We start from the raw sequence: 23,783 nt of genomic DNA, 5'->3' as shown, positions 1-23,783 counted from the left end.
GTTATAGACTTTATCAGAGTTAGACTAGTGTAAGACTTCGTATTTGTTTATTTTGTGCCGCCTGCTTGGCTGCACAGCCTGCTAAATTGTTTCCTTTAGATCCTAAGGTCATATCTTTTTACCGTCCTTTGAAGTGAATTACAGCTACTTCCTTGGGTAGGTGTACAGCCTCAAGAAGAGTAATCATTTAGGGCCCATATTTGATTTGGGAGTTATTATGGGCTTGATTGTAATCCCCTTTCCTTCCAAATTGTTCCGTGGGGATGTAGAATTAGGAACTCATATTTAGAGTCAGTATACATCTTAATTTTGAGACCCTTTGCCAGTTGTAAAGCATGAGTGACTCTGCTTCTTAGGCAGATGTATTTGCTGGGAGGGCTTTGGCCTCAGCAGTCTGAGTCAGACTGACTGTAGCCTACTGAGCTTTTCTTATCCCCCTTTCCATGAAACTACTACTATCAATAAGCCAACTGTCATCAGCATTTTCAATAAGGGGAGTCTTAAATCTGATTGGCTAGACTAAATGAGATCAATAATCTCTGAGCAGTCATGTTGTAACACAGATGTACGATAGTCAGGCCCAGACATAGGGGTAGCTGGATTTAAAATTGGACAGGTGTTAAGTATTTAAGGTATATTTAAGAGCATAACCTGGTATTTAATAAGTCGGCCTCCCATCACCCACTGGGCCTTTGGTCTCTAAGACACTCTGGACCTGATGTGGAGTCATTTCTGTCAGAGACTACCCCAAAGCAAGTTTTGAGGTTTCTTTACCAGGAGGGCTGTTGTGTGCTTGTATAAAGCCATTATTTCGAATTGTACATCAATAGAGGTGGTTCCTGGGACAAATAGGACTAAGGAATAAAACCAACAAAAAACCCTCTTTGTTTGAGGTCTAGCCTTACTAATATCCTAATTATGAGGAATCACTGGCAAGTGGGAGAAGACTTGTCTCAGGAGATAAGGGCATTCCTAAGTGCATTATCCAATCCACAAGTCCATAGTTAACCCTGGACTGGGGTACACTCTGGCTTTTAAAGAGCAATTTTGTCATTCTAGCCACAAAGAATTGATCAAGGTGATAGTTGAGTTATGAAGTTGTTGGGGAATCCATCCCATTTTCCAACTGTTCAAATAATCATATGTCCATGGGGTCCTGTTGTCCCCATAGAATAATGAGCAACTATCATCCAGTATGTCAGGAGGACTTTGAGGCCTTGGACCCTTAAGGTTCTCATAATTAAGTTTTTTTTTTTTTTTTCCTCTTGTGATTTTGTCTTATGTCAGTTTAACTATTATAACAACCAAAGAATTGAGAATGGAAGAAGAAGAAAGTTTTCCTCTCCTACATATTCATTCTGTTATTGAAAACTGACATCAGTACTCCAGAGCCAATATAACCAGAAGTCAGAGACTGGGAAAAAGAGGAAAAATAGCTTTATTGTTTTGCCAGGCAAAGGTGGCTGCAGCAGGTTAGGGCCTTCAGAACTGTAAGCCCACCCAGAGGAAGGGGCTGGAGGGTTTTGTAGGGAAATGTGGGACCTATCTGGGTTAGACAGGAATTATCTTTGCTGCCAGCCTTGTTCATCATATTTTCAGTGCAGTACCGGTTCTGTAAAGGCAAAAAAAAAAAAAAAAAAGCTAAGAAGGAAAGACTGAAACTTTCCCAAAGGAGAAAAAAAAAAGGTTAGTTCAATGTCAACACTCATTGATGTTTTGATGTAGCCATTTTGATTTTTGTTCAACTTTATGTTTTTTAAGTGGTTTCAGTTTGAGTCATCAGGACAACTGTAGTAAGACCACTTCATATTTTACAGTGAAAAACCACTCAATATTTTCTAGAATGGCTAAAATAAAGAAAAAGGATAACACCAAATTTCCATTTAAATGTTGAGGAGTTACAATTCTCATATATCGCTGATGGAAGTGTAAAAAATACATTCACTTCAGAAAACTGTGTGTGGCAGTTACTTATGAAAATAAACATTTTCCTACTGAAGAGGGGCATTTTCTCACCCCAAAATGTATCTTTGTCCTAAGAATTATTATAGGTTGTTATTTTAAAGAAACAACAAAGGAAAACCTTTAAACCCAGTACAAGTTTCCTTTGTAAGAGACATTTGCATGTCTGATACATGTGCATATATCAGGGAAAGTCCCATTTGTAAGGGTGTCTCCCTCCATGAAGCCAAAGGAGAGAGAATGTGTAATTCTCCAGAAACTCTGATCAGTGAAGAAGGAATGGATTTAAATGTGGATAACAATCATAGCCTTGGTTAATTTTTTTTTTTTTTTTTTTTTTTTTTTTTTTTGCTTGGTCACCTCCCCAAAAGCTTCACCATAGATCACACTTGGAGTTTCAAACAACAGTCATATCTGATGCCTTCCCCCTCAGATTCCATCAGTTGGTGTGAGTGGGAACAACAGTGTTGTTTTAAGTGCTCCAGGTGATTCTAAGTGAGGCCAGGGTTAAGCACGAAGGCTTCCATTAATTTAAGAGAGTGGAGTGCAGGGTTTGGCTCAAGGAGAGGTAACTAGATCTCCCCTACAGGAGCCTGTGTGGGTTAGGCCCATGCAGCACATTGTTCCTATGCTGTAGCAGAATGGGTAGGAGGAGAAGCCCTGAAAGAAGAAAAGGAAGAGTCAGTCACTGATTGGTCTGCAAGTAGGAGCTCATAGTTTCCAAATATCAGGATGCAAAAGACTAGGAAGTTTTGCCTTTTTTGCATTACAATGTCCTGCCTGCAGGTGAGCAGTTTACTTTTGAAGAGGCTCTTCCAGTGGGTGTAAAGGCATTTTCCCCTGATGCAGCAGTGATTTCTCCACAAATATCTTCTGAGAAAGAAATCTAGAGGACGAGGTGAAAGAAGAAATGGCCAGTCCTCAGGTAAGCCTGGTATCCCAGGTCAGAGTCTGTATTGTCTTTTTCTCTTGAAATTCCATGCATTTAGAAATTGGAAATGTTGATTCCTCTACTTCTGATGTTCCTGCCTCATTTTTTCACCTAATTTTAAAACCTTTTCAGAAATGATATTCAAGGTTATATCTTTAGAACACTGTTGCAGACTTTGAGTCTGGAGTTCTCTCTTGTCCAGCAAGAGAACAGATGCAGAATTGAATATGAGAGGCTAATGTCCAGGAGGGGACAAGAGCCCTGAACACGGGTTTTGTCTCCGTATTTATTGAGCTCTCAAGAATTTCATACGTGGTGAATGTGCAGAAGAAAACAATAAGATAGTGACCTTTAACTTGTGGGTGTAAGAAGCAAAAGGCTTGGGGAGCAAGTGGCATTAGAAGTTGAGATTAGGGGCGCCTGGGTGGCGCAGTCGGTTAAGCGTCCGACTTCAGCCAGGTCACAATCTCGCGGTCCGTGAGTTCGAGCCCCGCGTCGGGCTCTGGGCTGATGGCTCAGAGCCTGGAGCCTGTTTCCGATTCTGTGTCTCCCTCTCTCTCTGCCCCTCCCCCGTTCATGCTCTGTCTCTCTCTGTCCCAAAAATAAATAAACGTTGAAAAAAAAAAAAAAATTAAAAAAAAAAAAAAAAAAAAGAAGAAGTTGAGATTAAAGCACAATGATGCATATTGGCACCAGACAACAGATGGACAATACAGCCTTTGTGGGCTGTACAGCCAAGTAGCTGTTATCTCCAAAGTTTAAGATTTCTGGAGCATGCTGCCTCAAGGCTAACAAGGCACCCTTTCAACTAGCTAACCTTGGGTGCTTTCGCCCATTGGCAGCTTTCTGCCTCTATGCTTTGTCTTACTTAATGACTGGCCTTGGGCGCTTTCACCCTGTGGTGGCTTTATGCCCTAAGCCTTGTTAACCCATTGGTGCAAGCCAACAGACTTCTTTTTTTTTTTTTTTAATTTTTTTTTTAATGTTTATTTATTTTTGAGACAGAGAGAGACAGAGCGTGAGCAGGGGAGGGGCAGAGAGAGAGGGAGACACAGAATCTGAAGCAGGCTCCAAGCTCTGAGCTGTCAGCACAGAGCCCTACGCGGGGCTCGAACTCACGAACTGTGAGATCATGACCTGAGCTGAAGTCGGACGCTTAACCGACTGAGCCACCCAGGCGCCCCACCAACAGACTTTTTAAATTTACTTCCCACCGAACACTCCTCCCCTATTTCCCAGAGACTATTCCTTATTCTCCAACCTGGCTTCCAATAGGGAACCAACAATTGTCGCTTTGATGTAAAGTCCTGCATGTATTGAAAAATATTCCCCTTGTGACACATTCACAGGGGAAGGTGTTGAGTCCAAGATTCCTATTGCTGATCGGCTCTGTTCTTGGGATTTCAATCAATTTCTTACATAAGTTCCATCTGGATGCGTTATCAGCTCTGTGTAGACCAGGATTAATACAATGCACAAATGCACAGGATGGATATGAGGCCCAAATAACTCGGAAAGTTCTTGAAAAAAACGGGAGGCTTCCTCCTTAGAATGTGAAGAAGATACTGTTTAAAATATACTGGATATTACAGAACGTGGAAAGTATATGTGATGGAACTTTGTATAAATGCACTGTATTTTCATAATTGGATTTTAATTCTGATTCACTGTTTTGTGGCCACAAGAACACACCACTAATAATAGGTCCTTTGGCATGCCTTAGGCACTGATATCATTTTTCTCATTAAAGCTGATGCTACCTTCTATTATTTGGCTTGGTGTCTTTGCCGGATTTCTCCCTTACAAAGTTCATATTTGTCCTCTCATCATTCATAAGGATCTTAGGTGGGTTTATGGAATGATGTTCAGAAACCATCACAATTAAACTGGAAACTTTTTTCTGAGCTTCCCTTGCTTGCAGTTTTTGATGAGGAAAACAAAGACAAAAGAAGTGTAGATAAAATTAAATTTCCTTGAACTTGCAGTGCATTTGTAAATACCTGGGATAGGTAGAGTATGACATTGTTCAAGGAATGCCCAACAGCCTTAATTTAATGCTTTGTTAGATGCAAAAAAGGACTTTAGCTTGACCAGAGCCAGACTTGCAGGACTCTATTGGTCTTCTTTAACATATGAAAATCTCTTTAGAAACTTTCTTATCTCTACTCCCCAACTTAAAAGTATGAAATCAATGGCTTCTCCAAATGACAGCGTAGGTTGCTCTGCCCATGGGTCATTACCCATGCTTTATTAAAAACAACTTTTTACACCAAAATCACCTCAAAGATACTTTCTTGACCCTGAATTCCAGTCCCACATCACATCAGTTTTCACTGGACAATGAAGGGCTCACCTTTCTGTTGTAAGGACATTGACTTGTGGGAGTGGAGATTCTAAATCAGACTTCCACCCTCTATTTTTTTTTTTAATGTTTATTTATTTTTGAGAGAGTGTGAGGGGGAAGGGGCAGATAGAGAGGAAGAGGAAGACACAGAATCTGAAGCAGTCTCTGGGCCTCTGAGCTGTCAGCACAGAATCCGACGTGGGACTTGAACTCACAAACCCTGAAATCATGACCTGAGCTGAAGTCAGATGCTCAACCAACTGAGCTACCCAGGTGTCCCCCATCCTCTATGTTTGTAATTCATTCCACATCAGGACACAGAAATACCATTCTATTTACTTCTTTGTATTTTCATAAAATGAAAACAAGAATCATATGACTGACATGTTTAAATATCTTAAAATCCTGAAATATAACAGTCATAGAAACTACACCAGGTGGAGTCACCACAGAAAGGAAACTTGATTTTTCACCAGTAAGGAGATCACAGGCAATAACTTCCAAAGCAGAGACACACAGAGGGAAGGGGAACGGTTTCCTTTTATTTAGGGTTAGGGTGGATATTTAGAAAGAGAGGCCTTGTCATATAGATGTGGGCATAAGATCACACATGTTCCTTAAGACAACAGTTCTTTACATACTTTGTATCTTATATAAATGAGGTTTGTGTTCCTACTTGGGTGGGGATTTTAGTATTATAATGAGTAATGGTAATGAGTCATGAGGAGACTGCGTTACTCCTTGGTCCATCTGCAGAGGTGTGAGTCAGGGGTTCAGCTCAAACTAGGCCAATCCAAGCTCTTCCTCAGGGCAGTCATTGCCTTTTGTTGGATACTTTCTGTTTCCATCACAGGAGACTGTGCCCATGGGGTGTTTTGCCTGAAATAAAAGATAAGTTGGAAAGAAGAGGTTAAGTAAAATGAGGACTAAGGTCAGCAGGCACAAGCAGGTAAGCAGTGAAAGTCAGGTCTTGGGGTCCAGCTGGTGACATTAACTCCCTCTTTCATCTTAGGTACGATTATGAACCCCACCTTGGGCCACTTGGTAACTGTGGTATTTATTGCAGGAACTGCTGACCTTCAAGGATGTGGCCATAGAATTCTCTCAGGAAGAGTGGGGTTTCCTGAACCACAGTCAGCGGGAGCTCTATAGAGATGTGATGTTAGAGAACTATGGACACCTCCTCCTCTTGGGTGAGGATAACTCCTTCCAGACTTCCCAAACCACACTCGGGGTTTTGTTCCTTCCTTTGAAGACTGTCTCTTGGAACATTCCTCTTTGCATGACTGGAATTCAGATCCCTGCAGTCAGGGAAAGAAGTAGGGGTTTGAAGATAGAGAAATATCTTCCTGATATTTCCTTTTCAGCTTCAGCTTTCTCTTAAGGTACCATCATCATTTATGTTGATTGGTGGCCATTCTAAACATTGAATGGCATAACAAGGTATTGCCCACATCTTAAACTCCAGTTTTCACCCCTTATTATTGTGTCTAGTACATGGAAGTGGGAGGTCAAGATGTGAACATTGGAAAACCCTTCTGTGTGTTCTCAAAGGGGCTGTTGGGCAACAGCATTTGGGAAATCATTTTCTAGAATTCTACAATGTCCTCTTTCATCTACTAAGCGTAGTAGTGGATTGAAAGGTAGAATCTCCAGTAATACTCCTATTCCTTTTTTTCCAATTTACAGGTCTTGTGTCAAAACCAGACCTGGTCAACTTCTTGGAGCAAAAGAAGGAGGCTTGGGATGTGAATGGAAAGGGGACGGTAGCCACACATCCAGGTAGGTGGACCTGAATGAAGCAAATGACAGAGGAGAGGTCCAAATGTGAGGGAGGAAGATAGACCTTAAAATGTAGTTCAAGTGACTCTCCTTGAATGGAAGTTAGTCGAAAAGCCTAGTTTTATCTCTCTCCCTCTTACAGAGGGACATCTGCTACCCAACATTATCATGCTTTTATACTCCCTAAGGATTCTTCTTTAGCTCCAGTGATGGTCCCTCATGTCCACTGTGAGGGCCAGAAGATTCCCCTTGGAGTGTGAGGGCCTCCATAATCTGAGATCTCCTTTGCTTTGAGGGCTCCAGAGAAATCTCGGTATTTCTGAGGAGCTGTATGCTAAGCCATTTCTAAATTCTGTTTTGCCTCCTGTTACAAGTGTGTTAAGAGTAGTGGTGGCCATATTGGGTTTTGGTGTAGAAATCCCTGGAACACTGGAGACCGTGATCACACATTTTCTGGTTTATGCTTTCCAATATTATGGAGGCTTTAGTCTTAATCCTAAAAACTTGAGAGTCAGTAATTTTATCAGGTAACAAGGCACCTCCCTAATAGGAGAAAGTCTAATCCGTTAGTTCACTTCAAAAATCCATTTTTCGGGGCGCCTGGGTGGCGCAGTCGGTTAAGCGTCCGACTTCAGCCAGGTCACGATCTCACGGTCCGTGAGTTCGAGCCCCGCGTCGGGCTCTGGGCTGATGGCTCAGAGCCTGGAGCCTGTTTCCGATTCTGTGTCTCCCTCTCTCTCTGCCCCTCGCCCGTTCATGCTCTGTCTCTCTCTGTCCCAAAAATAAATAAACGTTGAAAAAAAAAAAAAAAAAAACAACAAAAATCCATTTTTCTTTGTATTAACTGAAGCTGAAATCTCTGTTCTATGTGATCATTCCTCAGTGATGAAATAATTTTTTTAACTTGTTTTTAATGTTTATTTATTTTTAAAAGAGAGAGAGAGAAGGAGATAGAGCATGAGCAGAGAAGGGACAGAGAGAGAGGGAGACAGAATCTGAAGCAGGCTCCAGGCTCTGAGCTGTCAGCACAGAGCCTGATGCCGGGCTCAAACTCACGAGCCGTGATCATGACCTGAACTGAAGTCGGACGCTTAACCGACTGAGCCATCCAGGTGCGCGTGATAAAATAATTTAATGTACCTATTCGTATCCTAGAATTCTTGCTTAAATTAATGTCACAGGGGACCTAGAACATTGAGAATGTAGAATTTGCAGCGTGTAAAAAAGTTTCAATTGTAACATTCATTAATAATTGTATCATTTTATAATTTTGACTTATATGAAGTTCTTGTTACCTTTTTATATGTGTTTTCACTTTCTGGTTAGTTATATATGAGATTCATCTCTGATTTTTTAGCTCAAACATTATGATATGGGCATGTGCTTTATAAGAAGTGAGGTGTAGGGTCACCTGGGTGGCTCAGTCGGTTAAGTGTCGGACTTCATCTCAGGTCATGATCTCACAGTTCATGGGTTTGAGTCCCATGTCAGGCTCTTTGCAACAGCTCAGAGTCTGGACACTGCTTCAGATTCTGTGTCTCCCTCTCTCTTTTTGCCCTTCCTCTGCTCACACTCTGTCTCTCTCTTAAAAATAAAGATTAAAAAAAATTTTTTAATAATAAAAAAATTTCAAAAAAGAAGTGAGGTGGATAATTCATAAAATTTTCATATTAGAAAAGTAGTTTTCTTTAAATAAAATTTAGGAAGAATTAATCATTAGGTTTTTTTCTCAACCTAATCCCAAGTATCTGTTTTTCTGAACTTAATTCCAAATATTTATTTTTTCTCAAATGATTTCCCTTATATTTTACAACTTTGATGGTGTTTATTTAGAAATGAAGGGTTTTGTTCATCTGCTTGGTACTGAAGAATGGATTATAGCTTTGCATTCATAGTAAGAGAAAGAATATATTAATAACATAAAACATTTTAAATGTATTTTCAGTGTTTACTCATGAAATTTTTCATGAGAGCTCTTTATGGTTGGTTTTTTAAGTTTATTTATTTATTATAACAGAGACACAGAGAGAGAGGGAGAGAGAGAATCCCAAGCAGGCTCTGTGCTCCCAGAGTGGAGCCCAACGTGGAACTCAAAGTCATAAACCGCGAGATCATGACCTGAGCCGAAACCAAGAGTCTGACGCTTAACCAACTGAGCCACCCAGGCGCCCCATGTTTATGATTGATTTTAATGAAAATTCTTTACTATTTATTGTCAATGAGACATTACGATAAGTCAAAATGATTACTTTTCATGAGTACACAGTCACAGTTTAAAATTATAGTTATATAGCAAGTTTCCTTTTAAAAATTCATCTGGGGGCGCCTGGGTGGCACAGTCGGTTAAGCGTCCGACTTCAGCCAGGTCACGATCTCGCGGTCCGTGAGTTCGAGCCCCGCGTGGGGCTCTGGGCTGATGGCTCAGAGCCTGGAGCCTGTTTCCGATTCTGTGTCTCCCTCTCTCTCTGCCCCTTCCCCGTTCATGCTCTGTCTCTCTCTGTCCCAAATAAATAAATAAATAAATAAACGTTGAAAAAAAAAATAAATAAAAAATAAAAAGAAAAAAGAAATTCATCTGTTTTTGTGTAGTACTTTTGGTTTAAATTTTGTTATTCTGGCTTTACAATCCCATAGTAATATGCTTCCTTTTGTTGGGACCTTCCACAACATTAGGTGGCTGCTTTTGTCATGGTGCTTTAAAATTCTCCTTTTCTCTGTAATTTTCAAGGTTAGTTTTATAATGTGTCACTGTGTTCATGGTTTTGTTTTTTTTTTTAAATCATGCTTCACTGTGTTCATATCTTGACATTTATCCTGCTGTGAATTTACTGAGCTTGTTGAAATTGTCTCTTTTTTCCACATATGTAAGAAGTACAAACCTTTAGTTTTTTATGTAGGCTCTCTGCCCCCTTTCATTCTCCTCTCCTTATGGGATCCCCTTAATTTACATTTGGACCTCTTTTTTGTGTGTCACTTGAGTCATGTAGGCTCCATCCTTTTACATATTTTTCTAGTCTCGTCCCACTAGATAATTTAAAACAAGGAGTCTTTAACTTGTCTGATTCTTTTCTGCTCGATCAAGTCCATCCCCCACCCAACACCCCACCAACAACCCTCAGTTTGTTCTCTGTATTTAAGAGTCTCTTATGGTTTTCTCCCTTTCTGTTTTTATCTTGCATTTGCTTCCCTCCCCCTGTGATTATCTGTTTTGTTTCTTAAAGTCTAAATATGAGTGAAGTCATATATTTTTCTTTCTCTGGCTGACTTATTTCACTTAGCATAATACACTTCAGTTTCATCCATTTTGTTCCAAATGGCAAGATTTCATTCTTTTTGATCACTGAGTAATATCCCATTGTTATATATATACCACACCTTCTTTATCCATTCATTAGTCGATGGACATTTGGACTCCTTCCATATTTAAGCTATTGTCAATAGTGCTGCTATAAACATTGGGGTGCATGTGCCCCTTTCAATCAGCATTCCTGTATCCTTTGTATAAGTGCAATGGCTGGGTTATAGGGTAGTTCTATTTTTATTTTTTTGAGGAAACGCCATACTGTTTTCCAGAGGGGCTGCACCAGTTTGCATTCCACCAGCAGTGCAAAAGAGTTTCTCTTTCTATGCATCCTTGCCAGCATCTGTCATTGTCTGAGTTGTTAATTTTAGTAATTCTGACTGGTGTGAGGTGGTATCTCATTGTGGTTTTGATTTGTATTTTCCTGATGATGAATGATGTTGAACATTTTTTCATGTGTCTATTAGCCATCTGGATGTCTTCTTTGGAAAAGTGTCTGTTTGTGTCTTTTGCCCATTTCTTCACTGGATTATTTGGCTTTTTTCGGGTGTTGAGGTTAATAAGTTCTTACTAGATTTTGGATACTAACCCTTTATCTGATATGTAATTTGCAAATATCTTCTCCCATTCTGTCTGTTTTGCTGTTTGTTTTTTAGTTTTGCTGTTTGTTTCCTTCCCTGTGCAGAAGATTTTTATCTGGATGAAGTCCCATTTTTGGTTTTGTTTCTCTTGCCTCTGGAGACATGACAAGTAAGAATTTCATGCGGCTGAGGTCAAAGAGGTTGTTGCCTGTTTTCTCCTCTAGGATTTTGGTGGCTCCCTGTCTTACGGTTAGGTCTTTCATCTATTTTATTTTTGTGCATGGTGTAAGAGAATGGTCCAGGTTAATTCTTCTGCATGTCGCTGTCCAGTTTTCCCAACACAATTTGCTGAAGAGACTGTCTTTATTCCATTGGATATTCTTTCCTGCTTTGTCAAAGATTAGTTGGCTGTACATTTGTGGGAACCCAATTCTGGGTTCTCTATTCTGTTCAAGTGATGCATGTGTCTGTCTTTGTGCCAGTACCATACTGTCTTGATGATTAAAGCTTTGTTAACACAGCTTGAAGTCTGGAATTGTGATGCCTCCAGCTTTGGTTTTCTTTTTCAACATTACTTTGGCTATTCTGGGTCTTTTGTGGTTCCACACAAATTTTAGAATTGTTTGTTCTAGCTCTATGAAGAATGCTGGTGTTACTTTGATAGGGATTACATTGAATATGTAGATTGCTTTGGGTAGTATCAACATTTTAACAATATTTTTTCTTCCAATCCATGAGCATGGAATGTTTTTCCATTTCTTTGTGTCTTCTTCAATTCCTTTCATAAGCTTTCTATAATTTTCAGTGTATAGATTTTTCACCTCTTTGGTTAGGTTTATCCCTAGATATGTTATGGTTTTTGTTGTAATTGTAAATGGGATTGATTCCTTGATTTATTTTTCTGCTGCTTCATTATTGTTGTGTAGAAATGCAACTGATTTCTGTACATTGATTTTATATCTTGCGACTTTGCTGAATTCATGGATTCACTTCTAACAGTTTTTTTTTGTGGAGTCTTTTGGGTTTTTCATGTTGTCAGTGAAGAGTGAGAGTTTGACTTCCTCCTTGCCAATTTGGATGCCTTTTATTTCGTTTTGTTGTCTGATTGATGAGGATAGGACTTTCTTTTTTTTTTTTTTTTTTTTAAATTTTTTTTTTTTTCCACGTTTTTATTTATTTTTGGGACAGAGAGAGACAGAGCATGAACGGGGGAGGGGCAGAGAGAGAGGGAGACACAGAATCGGAAATAGGCTCCAGGCTCTGAGCCATCAGCCCAGAGCCTGACGCGGGGCTCGAACTCACGGACCGCGAGATCGTGACCTGGCTGAAGTCGGACGCTTAACCGACTGCGCCACCCAGGCGCCCCAGGACTTTCAACACTATGTTGAATAACAGTGGTGACAGTGGACATCCTTGTCATGTTCCTGACCTTAGGAGGAAAGCTCTCAGTTTTCCCCATTGAGGATGATATTAGCTGTGGATTTTTCATATATGGCCTTTATGATGTTGAGGTATGTTCCTTCTATCCCTACTTTCTTGAGGTTTTTCATCAAGAAAGGATGCTGTACTTTGTCAAATGCTTTTTATGAATCTTTTGAGAGGATCATATGGTTCTTACCTTTTCTTTTATTAATGTGATGTACGATGGTGATTGATTAGGGATATTGAACCAGCCCTGCATCCCAGGAATAAACCTCACTTGATTTTGGTGAATAATTCTTCTAATGTATTGTTGGATCTGGTTGGCTAGTATCTTGTTGAGAAATTTTGTATTCATGTTCATCAGGGAAATTGGTTTGTAGTTCTCCATTTTAGTGGGGTTTTTGTCTGATTTGGGAATCAAGGTAATGCTGGCCTTGTAGAATTAGTTTGGAAGTTTCCCTTCCATTACGATTTTTTGGAACAGCTTCAAAAGAATAGGTGTTAAATCTTTGAATTTTTGGTAGAGTTCCCCTAGGGAGCCATCTGGCCCTGGAGTCTTGTTTGTTGGGGGATTTTTGATTACCAATTCAGTTTCTTTACTGGTCTGCTCAAATTTTCTATTTCTTCCTGTTTTAGTTTTGGTAGTTTACATGTTTCTAAGACTTTGTGTATTTCTTCCAGATTACCCAATTTGTTGGCATGTAATTGCTCATAATATTCTCTCATTGTTTGTGTTTCTGCAGTGTTGGTTGTGATTTCTCCTCTTTGATTTGTGATTTTATTTATTTGGGTCCTTTTGTCTTTCTTTGTGATCAATCCGGCTAGGTATTTATCAATTTTGTTAATTCTTTCAAAGAACCAGCTCATGGTTTGTTTGCTATTGATCTGTTCTACTGCTTTTTTTTGTTTGTTGTTTTTTTCCCCGATATCATTGATTTCTGCTCTAATCTTTTTTCTGGTTTGGGGCTTTATTTGCTGTTCTTTTCCCTGCTCCTTTGGGTGTCAGGTTATGTTCTGTATTATGTTCCCTATATACTTCCTATTACTGCCTTTACTGCATCCCAGAGGTTTTTGGATGGACTATCTTCATTTTCATTGGCTTCCGTGTACTTTTTAATTTCCTCTCTAATTTCTTGGTTAACACATTAATTCTTTAGTAGGATAATCTTTAATCTCCAAGTATCCATGGTCTTTCCAAATTTTTTCTTGTGGTTGATTTTGAATTTTATAGCATTGTGGTCTGAAAATATCATGCATAGTTTTCTGATATCATTTAGTTATCTAGTTGTTTTCCATTCTTCCTCCATGAGCACCTTTATGATGTTTTTTTTTCCTTTTTTTTTTTTTTAAGATTTTATATTTAAGTGATCTCTACACCCATGTGAGGCGAGAACTCACAACCCCAAGATCAAGAGTCACACGCTCCACCAACTGAGCCAGCCAGGTGCCCCATTTATGATCATTTTTTGAAATCTTTGTTGGGCAATTATTAGTTCTTTATTAATTTAGGGCCAGTTTTGTAGGTTTATTTTGTTCTGATTTAAATGCATTTTTCCATTTCTTGGTATATTTTGTGATCTTTTCATGAGATTTGGGAATTAAAAAAAAAAAACCCTCTGGGCACAGGCTTATGGACTTGCTTTGTAGAAAAGAACACAAAGAATGGTATTTCTGGTGCCTCTCACACATGATCTGGGCATTTGTAATGTCTGAGTTTTTGTTATTTCCCAGTTTAAGAAGTTGTAGTTACAATTATTCCTCTCTTTGTCTTCAGCTCTGTAGTTTCTGTTGTTTGAACAAATGCTGACCTTTTATCTGAGTGGCCACCACACTGTGTCCAGAGGATGCTCTCATTCCCTCTATTTTCCATGTAATCCATGACAGAAACAAGTCCCTTACACAGCTGCAAAGAAGTTGTGAACATACAGGTCACTCATTTGTTTCCATCAGGAGAGTTAAGGGAAATGGATCTCAGTGCTGTGGAGGGCAGGGAGCTGTGGCTGTGGAGAAGGGTGAGAGAAAGGAGACCACATAGGGGAATTCAGGAGAATGCTTCCCCAAAGCCAATGGCTTGGCAAATGAGAGGGGCTATACTTCATAAGTTCTTAAAACTATTATGGCTTAAAGCCTAGAGTTTTAACAGTCAGGTGGAGACAAAGAGCCACTGCATTGCTCCTGGAGAGAAGGCAGGTACACTACCCGGGAGCAGACAGCTTGGAAACAATGATCTGAAGAACACTTAGGAGCACACAGGGGTGAGATTATTCACTATTCTAGGAGCATTGCCCTCAGAGGCAACATTCACTGAGATGCCTGCTTGAGAGCAAAGGAGATGGGTGACACCATTTCCCTCCCCACTCCTCAGAATAAACATAGAGTCACTTGAGTGAAGCAGCTTAGTGGGGACACTGGTTGTCTAAGTTGGTTACACCAACCTCCCCCCACCCCCACCCCCACCCCCATGCTGTGGTGGGAGTACCATCCTGATTCAAGCTTGCCTCAGGCTCAAAAAGGTCAGCTCCTCTCCAGGAGACATACACAAGCTGCTGCCCACACCACATTTCCTGACCAGATAGTTCTGCAGGGCCTCAGTTCTGGTGGAGTTGGTATCAGGTCCGATTTCACAAAGAGACCAGACCACACCTAGTGAACAGTCACCACGTTCAGGCGAGGGACCAAACACTGTTCACAGCAGGCAAGGAGAGCATCTGCAGATCACTGGCCTGGAGGATATAACAGAAGATAGAACTGCCTTTTCTAACTTCCAGAGGAAGGCAGAGATTTAGACAAAGTGCCAAGATGGAAGAATGTTTCCCAAATGAAAGAACAAGATGTGGCTTCAGCCAGAGATCTAAGCAAAACATTTATCAGTAACAAACCAACTGGAGAATATAAGACATTAATCATAAGGACATTCACTGGGTTGAGAAAAGAATCACACGAACCTTTATTTTTGAGAGAGAGAGAGAGACAGAGCATGAGCAGGGGAGGGGCAGAGAGAGAGAGAGAGACAGAATCCAAAGCAGGCTCAGACTGTGAGCTGTCAGCACAGAGCCTCAGGGAGGGCTCGAACCCACAGACTGATGGGGTCAGATCATGACCTGAGCCGAAGTTGGGCACTTAATCGACTGAGCCACCCAGATGCCCTTTGAGAACTTTACCACAGAGGAAAAAGAGTTAAAGAAGAATCAAACAAAGATAAAGAATGTGAATAAATGAGGTTGGAAATTGGCTTGTTGCAATGAGCAGCAGGCTGGATGAAACAGAGGAATGAATTAGTGACCTAGAAGACAAGATAATGGAAATTAATCAAGTTGAACAAAAGAAAGAGAAAAGAATGATCCAGTATCAGAATAGATTTAGGGCATTCAGTGTCTCCATCAAAAGTAATGACATCCTTGGGGAGCCTAAGGGGCTCAGTCAGTTGAGCATTGGACTTCAGCTCACGTCATGGTCTCGCAGTTCATGAGTTCGAGCCCCACGTCAGGCTCTGTGCTGACAGCTCAGGGGCTGGAGTCTGCTTCAGATTCTGTGTGTGTGTGCGTCTCTCTCTCCCCCTCCCCTGCTCATGATCTGCCTCTCTCTGTCTCTCAAAAATAAATAAATGTTACCAAAAAAAAAAAGTAATGATATTCTTAATATAGGAGCTCCAGAATAAGGAGAGAGAGAAAAAGGGTAGAAAAATTTTTTCAAGAAATAGCAGGAAACTTCCCTAATCTGGAAACAGACATCCACATTCAGGAGGCACAGAGTACTTGCATAAAATAACCAAAAGCGGACCCACACCAAGACATTGGATTTAAAATTTCAAATATGGTGATAAAGAAAAAAATCTTAAATTTGTCTTAAAGACAAAAGCAGTCCTTCACTTGCGGGGGAAAACCCATAATGCTAGCTGGAGATTTCTCAATAGGAACTTGGAAAGTCAGAAGGGAGTGGCATGATGTATTTAATGTGCTGAATTGGAAATGTCTGTAACCAAGAATACTCTATCCACCAAGGCTATCATTCAGAATAGAAGGAGAAATAGAGATTCCCAGATAAGCGAAAAGTAAAGGAACTTGGGACCACTGAACCAGTCCTGCAAGAAATGTTAAAAAGGAATCTTTGAGGTCACAGAAGACACCAAATATGAAAAGACAAGAAAGGATCAGAGAAAATGTCCAGAAACAATGATAAAACAAGTAATAAGGCAACAATAAATACATATCTATCAATAATTACTTTGAATGAAAAGGTACTTATACACTCCCATCAGAACACTTACGGTGTCTGAATACATTAACAAACAAACAAACAAAAGACAAACAAAAAATGACCCAGACCCATCTATATGCTGCCTACAAGAGACTCAATCGAGTACTGAAGACACCTGCAGATTAAAAGTGAAGGGGTGGAGAAACATTTATCATGCAAATGGATGTCAAAAGAAAGTCAGAGTAGCAATACTTATGAATGACAAACCAAACATTTTTGTTCTAGTATTGCATTTATCCTTCCTAGGACCAGTGTAATCCTGGCCTCATAGAATGACTTTGAACAGGTTCCCTCTATTCCATAATTTGTAAGATTTGGAAGAAGATTGTCATTAATGTTGTTGTTGTTTTTTAATGTTTGTTAGAATTGACCAATGAAGGTATGTGGTCTTGGACTTTCCTGTGCTGGGAGGTTTTTTTTTTGTTTTGTTTTGTTTTTTTATTTCAAATTCAATTTTAATCGTTATTCATCTCAGAAGATTTCATATTCCTTGGGATTAAGATTCGTATTTTAATCTTGCTAAATTGTGTGCATTTTTAGGAATTATCTGTGTTTTCCCCCTAAGTTATCTGATTTTTTAATATATATTTATTGTAATCTGTTATCATACTATATACTAATTGGATTATTTGTTGTGTTATTTTCTCTCCAACTTCTCATTTGGTTTTTGAGTCTTCTCTCCTTTTTTCCTTGGTTAATATAGTTAGAAATTGCCAATTATGTTTATTTTTTGGAAATACTGGGTATCACTTTTGATGTTATATTGTTCATTCTGTTCTCTATTTTATTTCTTTTTTTTTAATTTTTTTTAAAGTTTATTTATTTTTGAGACAGAGAGAGACAGAGCATGAATGGGGGAGGGTCAGAGAGAGAGAGGGAGACACAGAATCCGAAACAGGCTCCAGGCTCTGAGCAGTCAGCACAGAGCCCGACGCGGGACTCGAACTCACGGACCGCGAGATCATGACCTGAGCTGAAGTCGGAGGCTTAACCGACTGAGCCACCCAGGCGCCCCTATTTTATTTATTTCTGATTTTTCCTTGTTATTTTCTTCCTCTACTAAATTTCACCTATATTTGTTCTTTTTTTCTAGTTCCTTGTGGTGTAAGGTTAAGAAAATAAAGTTGAGGGACACCTGGGTGACTCAGTTGGTTAAGTGTCCTACTGTTGATTTTTGGCTCAGGTCATCATCTCAGAGTTCATGAGTTCAAGCCACATGTCAGGTTCCACTCTGACAGTGCATAGCCTGCTTTGGGTTCTGTCTCTCAAGAATAAATAAACATTTATTTATTTATTGAAATAAATTATTTATTGAAGTTGAAACAAACAATTTAAACATTTATAGCATACAAAATTTGAAATTGGAGTGTTCAGTAGATAAAATTATTAGAAATAAACAATGCAAGTGATGACCAAAAGAATAACACAACTAAAATATAAAAATAAGGATTCTCTAGGATTTCTGTAGATTATCATCTGTGAACAGAAATAATTTTATTTTTTCTCATCTAATTTAGAGTTCTTTAATTTTTCTTTTCTTTCCTAATTGTTCTGACTAAAACATACAGTACTATTTTGAATGGAAGTGGTGAAGTCACTTCATTACCTTGTTTCTGATCATACAGGAAAAGCTTCCAGTCTTTTTTTTTTTTTTTTTTCCTAAATTTTTTTTTCAACGTTTATTTATTTTTGGGACAGAGAGAGACAGAGCATGAACGGGGGAGGGGCAGGGAGAGGGAGACACAGAATCAGAAACAGGCTCCAGGCTCTGAGCCATCAGCACAGAGCCCGACGCGGGGCTCGAACTCACGGACCGTGAGATCGTGACCTGGCTGAAGTCAGACGCTTAACTGACTGTGCCACCCAGGCGCCCCGAAAAGCTTCCAGTCTTATACTACTGAATAATATGTGAGATATCAGCTTTTCCTACATACATGGCCTTTAGTAGGTTGCAGCTGTTGCATTGTATTCCTGCTTTACTGAGTGTTTTTAATCATGAAATGGTGTTCAATATGCTCACTTCCTGTTCTGTAACTAATATGATCATAGCATTTTTGATCTTCATTCTGTTAATTTGAAGTCTTAAACTGATAGTTTTCCATATGTTGAAACACCCTTGAATTCCAGGAAGAATTCACAGTTGACTATGCTATAAAATGGTAAAATGAACTTTTGATCCAGTTTGCTTTATTTTTTGGTGGGCTTTGCATGACTGTTCCCCACAGGTAGTAGTTTGTAGTCTTCTTCACTTGTAGCATCTTCCTTTAGCGTTGATAACCTCTTAATGCTCGTGTTACAGAGAGTTTTTCCATAATCTCCCTTGTCTTTACTCCTTGGAAATGTTTGAGGAGAATGAAGTACTTTCTCATTAAATGTTTGTATGAATTATTTAGAGAATTCATCTGGTACAGGACTTGTCTTTATTTAGAGTTTTTGTTTTGTTTTTTGTTTTAATAACTTTTTCAATTTACTTATTAGTTGTAGATCAGTTGAGATTTTTTAAATCTCATATAATTATCCATTGTCACCTCTTAAAATTATTTTTATTTCCATGCTATTAGTTATACTGTGTCTGCCTTCACTTCTTCACTTCTGATTGTAGTTGGTCTTCTCTCTTTCATTCCTTCTTGATTTAGTTAAAAGTCTGTCAATTTTGTTGATTTGTTCTGAAAAACAAATATTCCTACTATTGATATTCTCCTATGTTTGTTATATTCTAGTTTGTTCATTTGTGTTTTGTATTTAAATGTCTTCCTTCTGATAATTTTGGCCTCATATGAGGCATAGGAAAGTGATTTGTGCTACACCATGACAATACTACAGAATTATCTATCAGGCCATGTGCTCAGTACATTGTGTGCAAATTTATGTGTCCACAGAGGAATGAGGTCCTTATGATTACTTCTCAGCCATCTTGCTGACCTTCTCTGACTGATATTAAGGTTGTATAATAGAAGTCATCAGCCCATTCATCTGCAAGTAGGAAGTGGAAAGATTTTACTTTTCTGTTATTTGATATCTTTCAGCTGTATCTTCACATGGCACCCTGAGCTTCCTGCCAAAGTCTTGCATAGAAGCTTCTTTTCAAAACAAGTCAATGGGGAGATGCAAACACAGCACCCTTGAGAATTTACACTTAATGATAGACTGGGACAATGATGGTGAAAGTGAAGGGCATCAAGGATATCATGAAGGACATATCCAAACTGAGACAAGTGCCCATAATAAGAATCTCAGTGCCCAAAATGGTGAAGAATATAAAGCATTTTGGAAAAACCTTTTTAAGTCCAGCACTTCAGCAGCGCCATGTGTTTCTGTAAGCAAAAACTCAAATCAAGTATTGAAACATACATATTTATGGAATGAAAATTTGGAAGATGTGGAAACTTACCTAGTGAATGCTGAAAATAATTATTTGAACTATTTTGAAAATAGAATTATATTGACCTTTCAGTCCAATATTTCTGAAAGTCAGAGATTTCAAGATGAAGAAAAAAGTGCTAAGTGGCATAAATTTGGGAGGTCCTTTACCGAGCAGATGACCCCACAAACTTACCAGAGCACTTATAATGAAGACACAATTGTTCAATGCAGTCAATATGAGAAAAAATTTAACCATACCTCAAATGTTAACAAACATCTGAGGAGTCATTTTCCAGAGAAGCATTTTGAATATAATAAATGTGGGGAAGATTTTTATCAAAGCTCAAAACTTATTATACATAATAAGAATAAGTATATGAGAGAGAATCCTCATAAATATAATGAATATGAGAAAGCTCTTCACCAGTTCTCCAATGTTGGTGATCATCAGAGGACTCATGTGGGGAAAAACACATACAGATGTCATAAACCTGGGAACATGTTTAGTCAGTCATCAAGACTAACTATACATAAGACAATTGAAACTGGAGAGAATAGGTACATTTGTAAGGAATGTGGCAAAACCTTTGACTCACACTCAAAACCAACTCAACATCAGCAAATACTTACTGGGGAGAAACCTTACAAATGTGAAGAATGTGGTAAAGCCTTTAAGGACGGCTCATCACTAAATGGACATAGGCGAATCCATACTGGAGAGAAACATTACAAATGTAAAGAATGTGGCAAGGCCTTTACCCATCGCTCAAGCCTTACTCAACATCACAGAATTCATACTGGAGAGAAACCATATAGATGTAAAGAATGTGGTAAGGCCTTTAACCAGTACTCAAAAGTTATTCAACATCACAGAATTCATACTGGAGAAAAACCTTACAAATGTAAAAAATGTGGCAAGGCCTTTAACCTGCATTCAAACCTTACTCAACATCACAGAATTCATACTGGAGAGAAACCTTACCAATGTAAAGAATGTGGCAAGGCCTTTAACCAGCACTCACACCTTACTCAACATCACAGAATTCATACTGGAGAGAAACCTTACAAATGTATAGAATGTGGCAAGGCTTTTAAGAGGCACTCAAATCTTATTCAACATCACAGAATCCATACTGGAGAGAAACCTTACAAATGTAAAGAATGTGGCAAAGTCTTTAATGGTTATTCACAACTTACTATACATCACAGAATCCATACTGGAGAGAAACCTTATGACTGTAAAAAATGTGGCAAGGCCTTTAAACACCAATCAAACCTTACTCAACATCACAGAATCCATACTGGAGAGAAACCCTACGACTGTAAAGAATGTGGCAAGGCTTTTAACCAGCACTCAAACCTTATTCGACATCAAAGAATTCACATTATATAGAGACCTTTAAAATGAAAGGACCTGGCAAGGCCTTTACCCAGGACTCAAGCCTTACTCAACTATCGCAGAATTCAAAGTGGGGAAAATCTTTACCAATGTAAAAAAATGTGGGAAGGCCTTTAATCACTGTTCCACCTTTAGTCATTATCAGAATTCATACTGGAGCAAACCTTACAGATTTTAAAACTGAGAATTTGTAAGGATGTTCAACACTTACTCCACATCAGAGAATTAATATTAGAGATTAATGATACACATGTAAAGACTATTATAAGATGCTTAAGCTGTGTAAACCCTGATTCCTGACCACAGAATGTGTCCTAGAGATGATTTTACAATATAAAATATTTGGCATGCCCTTTAATCCATGTTTAAGTCTCAATTGACACCAGAGAATTCATACTAGAGGGGAACTCTATAAATAGGAAAAATGTGGTAACATTTTTCGGACTGCTTCAGCCTTACTAAGCATCACAGAGTTCATTCCGAGGAGAAGCATCACAAAATGCAAAGAATGTGGCAAACCTCTAGCTGAAACTCACAATGTACTTAACATCATAGTTATGATACAAGAAAAAACTGTAAAATGTAAAGAGAGTAGCCTAGCCTTTAATTGCCTTTCGATCGTTATTCATGAGTACCCCAAAATGAATGCTTGGTTCAATCCCTACAAATGTAGTGAATTAGCAAAGACCTTCATTTTAAATATAAACTTTAGAAAACATCAAAAAAAATAAAGTAACTTGGAAGATATAAATATTTAGAAATGTATTTAATTGAATATCAAATGTCACAAATTCACAGAAAGCAGCACATCAGTCACTCTATTCAGACATTACATCAAAAGATTTATAAGGAATAATGCAAAGTTCAACACTTAGAAAATGTATATGCTATTTTGTTTCAAAAGATAGAAGAGATAGATTTTTGCATAGGTATAATTTCAATATGTTTTTGTTTTACATTGACCTTCTTTAAGATTTGTGACTAGCAAATATTAGTGTATTTCTAGTTTCATATCACTCTAGAAAATTCATTTATTCTTAGGGAGGTGTAAAAGTATGTGGCTGATTGTTGCTGCATCAAAGATATGAGATGCCCTTAGGTGGGACTCACGCATATCTAATTTTCCATGGAAGATGAAGGACAATATGATGTGCAATATGTGTAGAAAATCTAAATGGAGATGCTATTTGTGGTTATAACATTGAAGGAATTTCGTGAAAGAGGTGTTCAAAGCATCATCCTTCTCCATTTATTAAAACTAACCATGGTTCTCAGTGTTAGAAATAAAATATTTTACTAATTGGTCTCTAAGGAAAAAGAGGTGGCAATCTAGTAAAGTACTGATGAAATTTCATAATAACAATAGAAATAGAGAATATGAATCAATGTGGTTGGAATGAAATCTTCACAGATATCACAAAGAGGATAGCTAACTCTTCCCTAAAGTGGCATAGGATTGTACATTCACATTTTTTAAGAATAACTTCAGGTTTGGAAGAGGTTTGGTATGCAAAATTAAGCTGTTAACAACTGAAAATAGGCTATTATGTTTTCTTTAAGCCTCATGGTAACCATAAAATGAAAACCTATAGTAGATACACAAAAGATAAAAGGATGGAAGTACACCACGATAGAAATCATCAAATCACAAATGTAAAGAGCAAATGAATAAGAAAGGGCAGATAATTCTAAAACAGCCAAAAAACAATGAAAATAATGTTTCCAGAATTTGATGTGTGTGGGAAAATACTGAATAAAAGTTGTAATTTACTGTAACAAGTAGCCAATAGTTTATCAAAACCAACTTGTACAGGCTAATAAATCTTTTCTACAGTACTCTGTTTTCTAACCTCTTTCTATTATAAACTGTATTTTTTTCACTCATGTTATTTAATTTACATTTTATCTGGTATTCTAATCTCCATAAGTTACTTGTCCTTTCAGGCATGTTGCCATAATACCCCCAAAGTCCTAAGATTTATTATATTAATTTTGGGGCAGTTTATCCTTGTGTAAAATTGCATTCTAAAAATAAGATACCTACTGAAGGTTTATCCAATCAATGTTCTTCCTTTGCTTCCACATTATCTCTAGACAAACCTTATCACTGTCTCCTACAGAAGGAACATGCCTAACCATTTGAATGGACAAATTTACTGGTCCAATGAATTCTTGAAAATTTGAATGTACATCAGTTCATCATTTAACACCACACAGTATCACCTTTTATTTTGATCACTTTTCTCACGTGGTATGAATATCTTGCCCACTTGCATTGTGGGCATAAGACTCAGGGTGACATCTTGCCCCTCTTGGCTCACTTTTCAACATGCGCATTATAAGACTTCATGGTTAGTAGTGGCTCCCCCAAGCACATGTGCAGATAAGAGTTTTCTCCTCAAGTGCTGCACATGCTCACAGGACACCACACATCTCAGGGC

General features: G+C 38.5%; 2 protein-coding genes across 2 annotated transcripts in view; both read left to right on the top strand.

The window, feature by feature from the left end:
• The first annotated feature begins 2,774 nt into the window (after positions 1-2,774).
• Positions 2,775-23,178, top strand: LOC123578635 (zinc finger protein 260-like). The gene is made up of 4 exons (XM_045441637.1): positions 2,775-2,887; positions 6,304-6,430; positions 6,927-7,013; positions 19,598-23,178. The coding sequence occupies exons 1-4, from the start codon at positions 2,873-2,875 to the stop codon at positions 21,334-21,336; spliced, it is 1,968 nt and encodes a 655-aa protein (XP_045297593.1). The 5' UTR covers positions 2,775-2,872; the 3' UTR covers positions 21,337-23,178.
• The window catches only part of LOC123578632 (zinc finger protein 420-like), a 101,158-nt gene continuing 84,307 nt past the window's right edge, over positions 6,933-23,783 (top strand). Inside the window, 1 exon segment of the mRNA XM_045441629.1 lies at positions 6,933-7,019. The gene's annotated coding sequence lies outside the window, so the exon portion shown is untranslated.

Source organism: Leopardus geoffroyi, chromosome E2, assembly GCF_018350155.1.
Source record: "Leopardus geoffroyi isolate Oge1 chromosome E2, O.geoffroyi_Oge1_pat1.0, whole genome shotgun sequence".
In the NCBI taxonomy this organism is placed as follows: Eukaryota; Metazoa; Chordata; class Mammalia; order Carnivora; family Felidae; genus Leopardus; species Leopardus geoffroyi.
Note: the sequence above shows the minus strand (reverse complement) of the source record. Positions and strands in the feature narration are given on the sequence as shown.

Coding starts and splice junctions, on each gene's coding strand:
- LOC123578635 (XM_045441637.1), top strand. Junction 6,431..6,926: donor TGGACACCTCCTCCTCTTGG/GTGAGGATAACT, acceptor TCCAATTTACAG/GTCTTGTGTCAAAACCAGAC. Junction 7,014..19,597: donor AAAGGGGACGGTAGCCACAC/ATCCAGGTAGGT, acceptor CTGTTATTTGAT/ATCTTTCAGCTGTATCTTCA.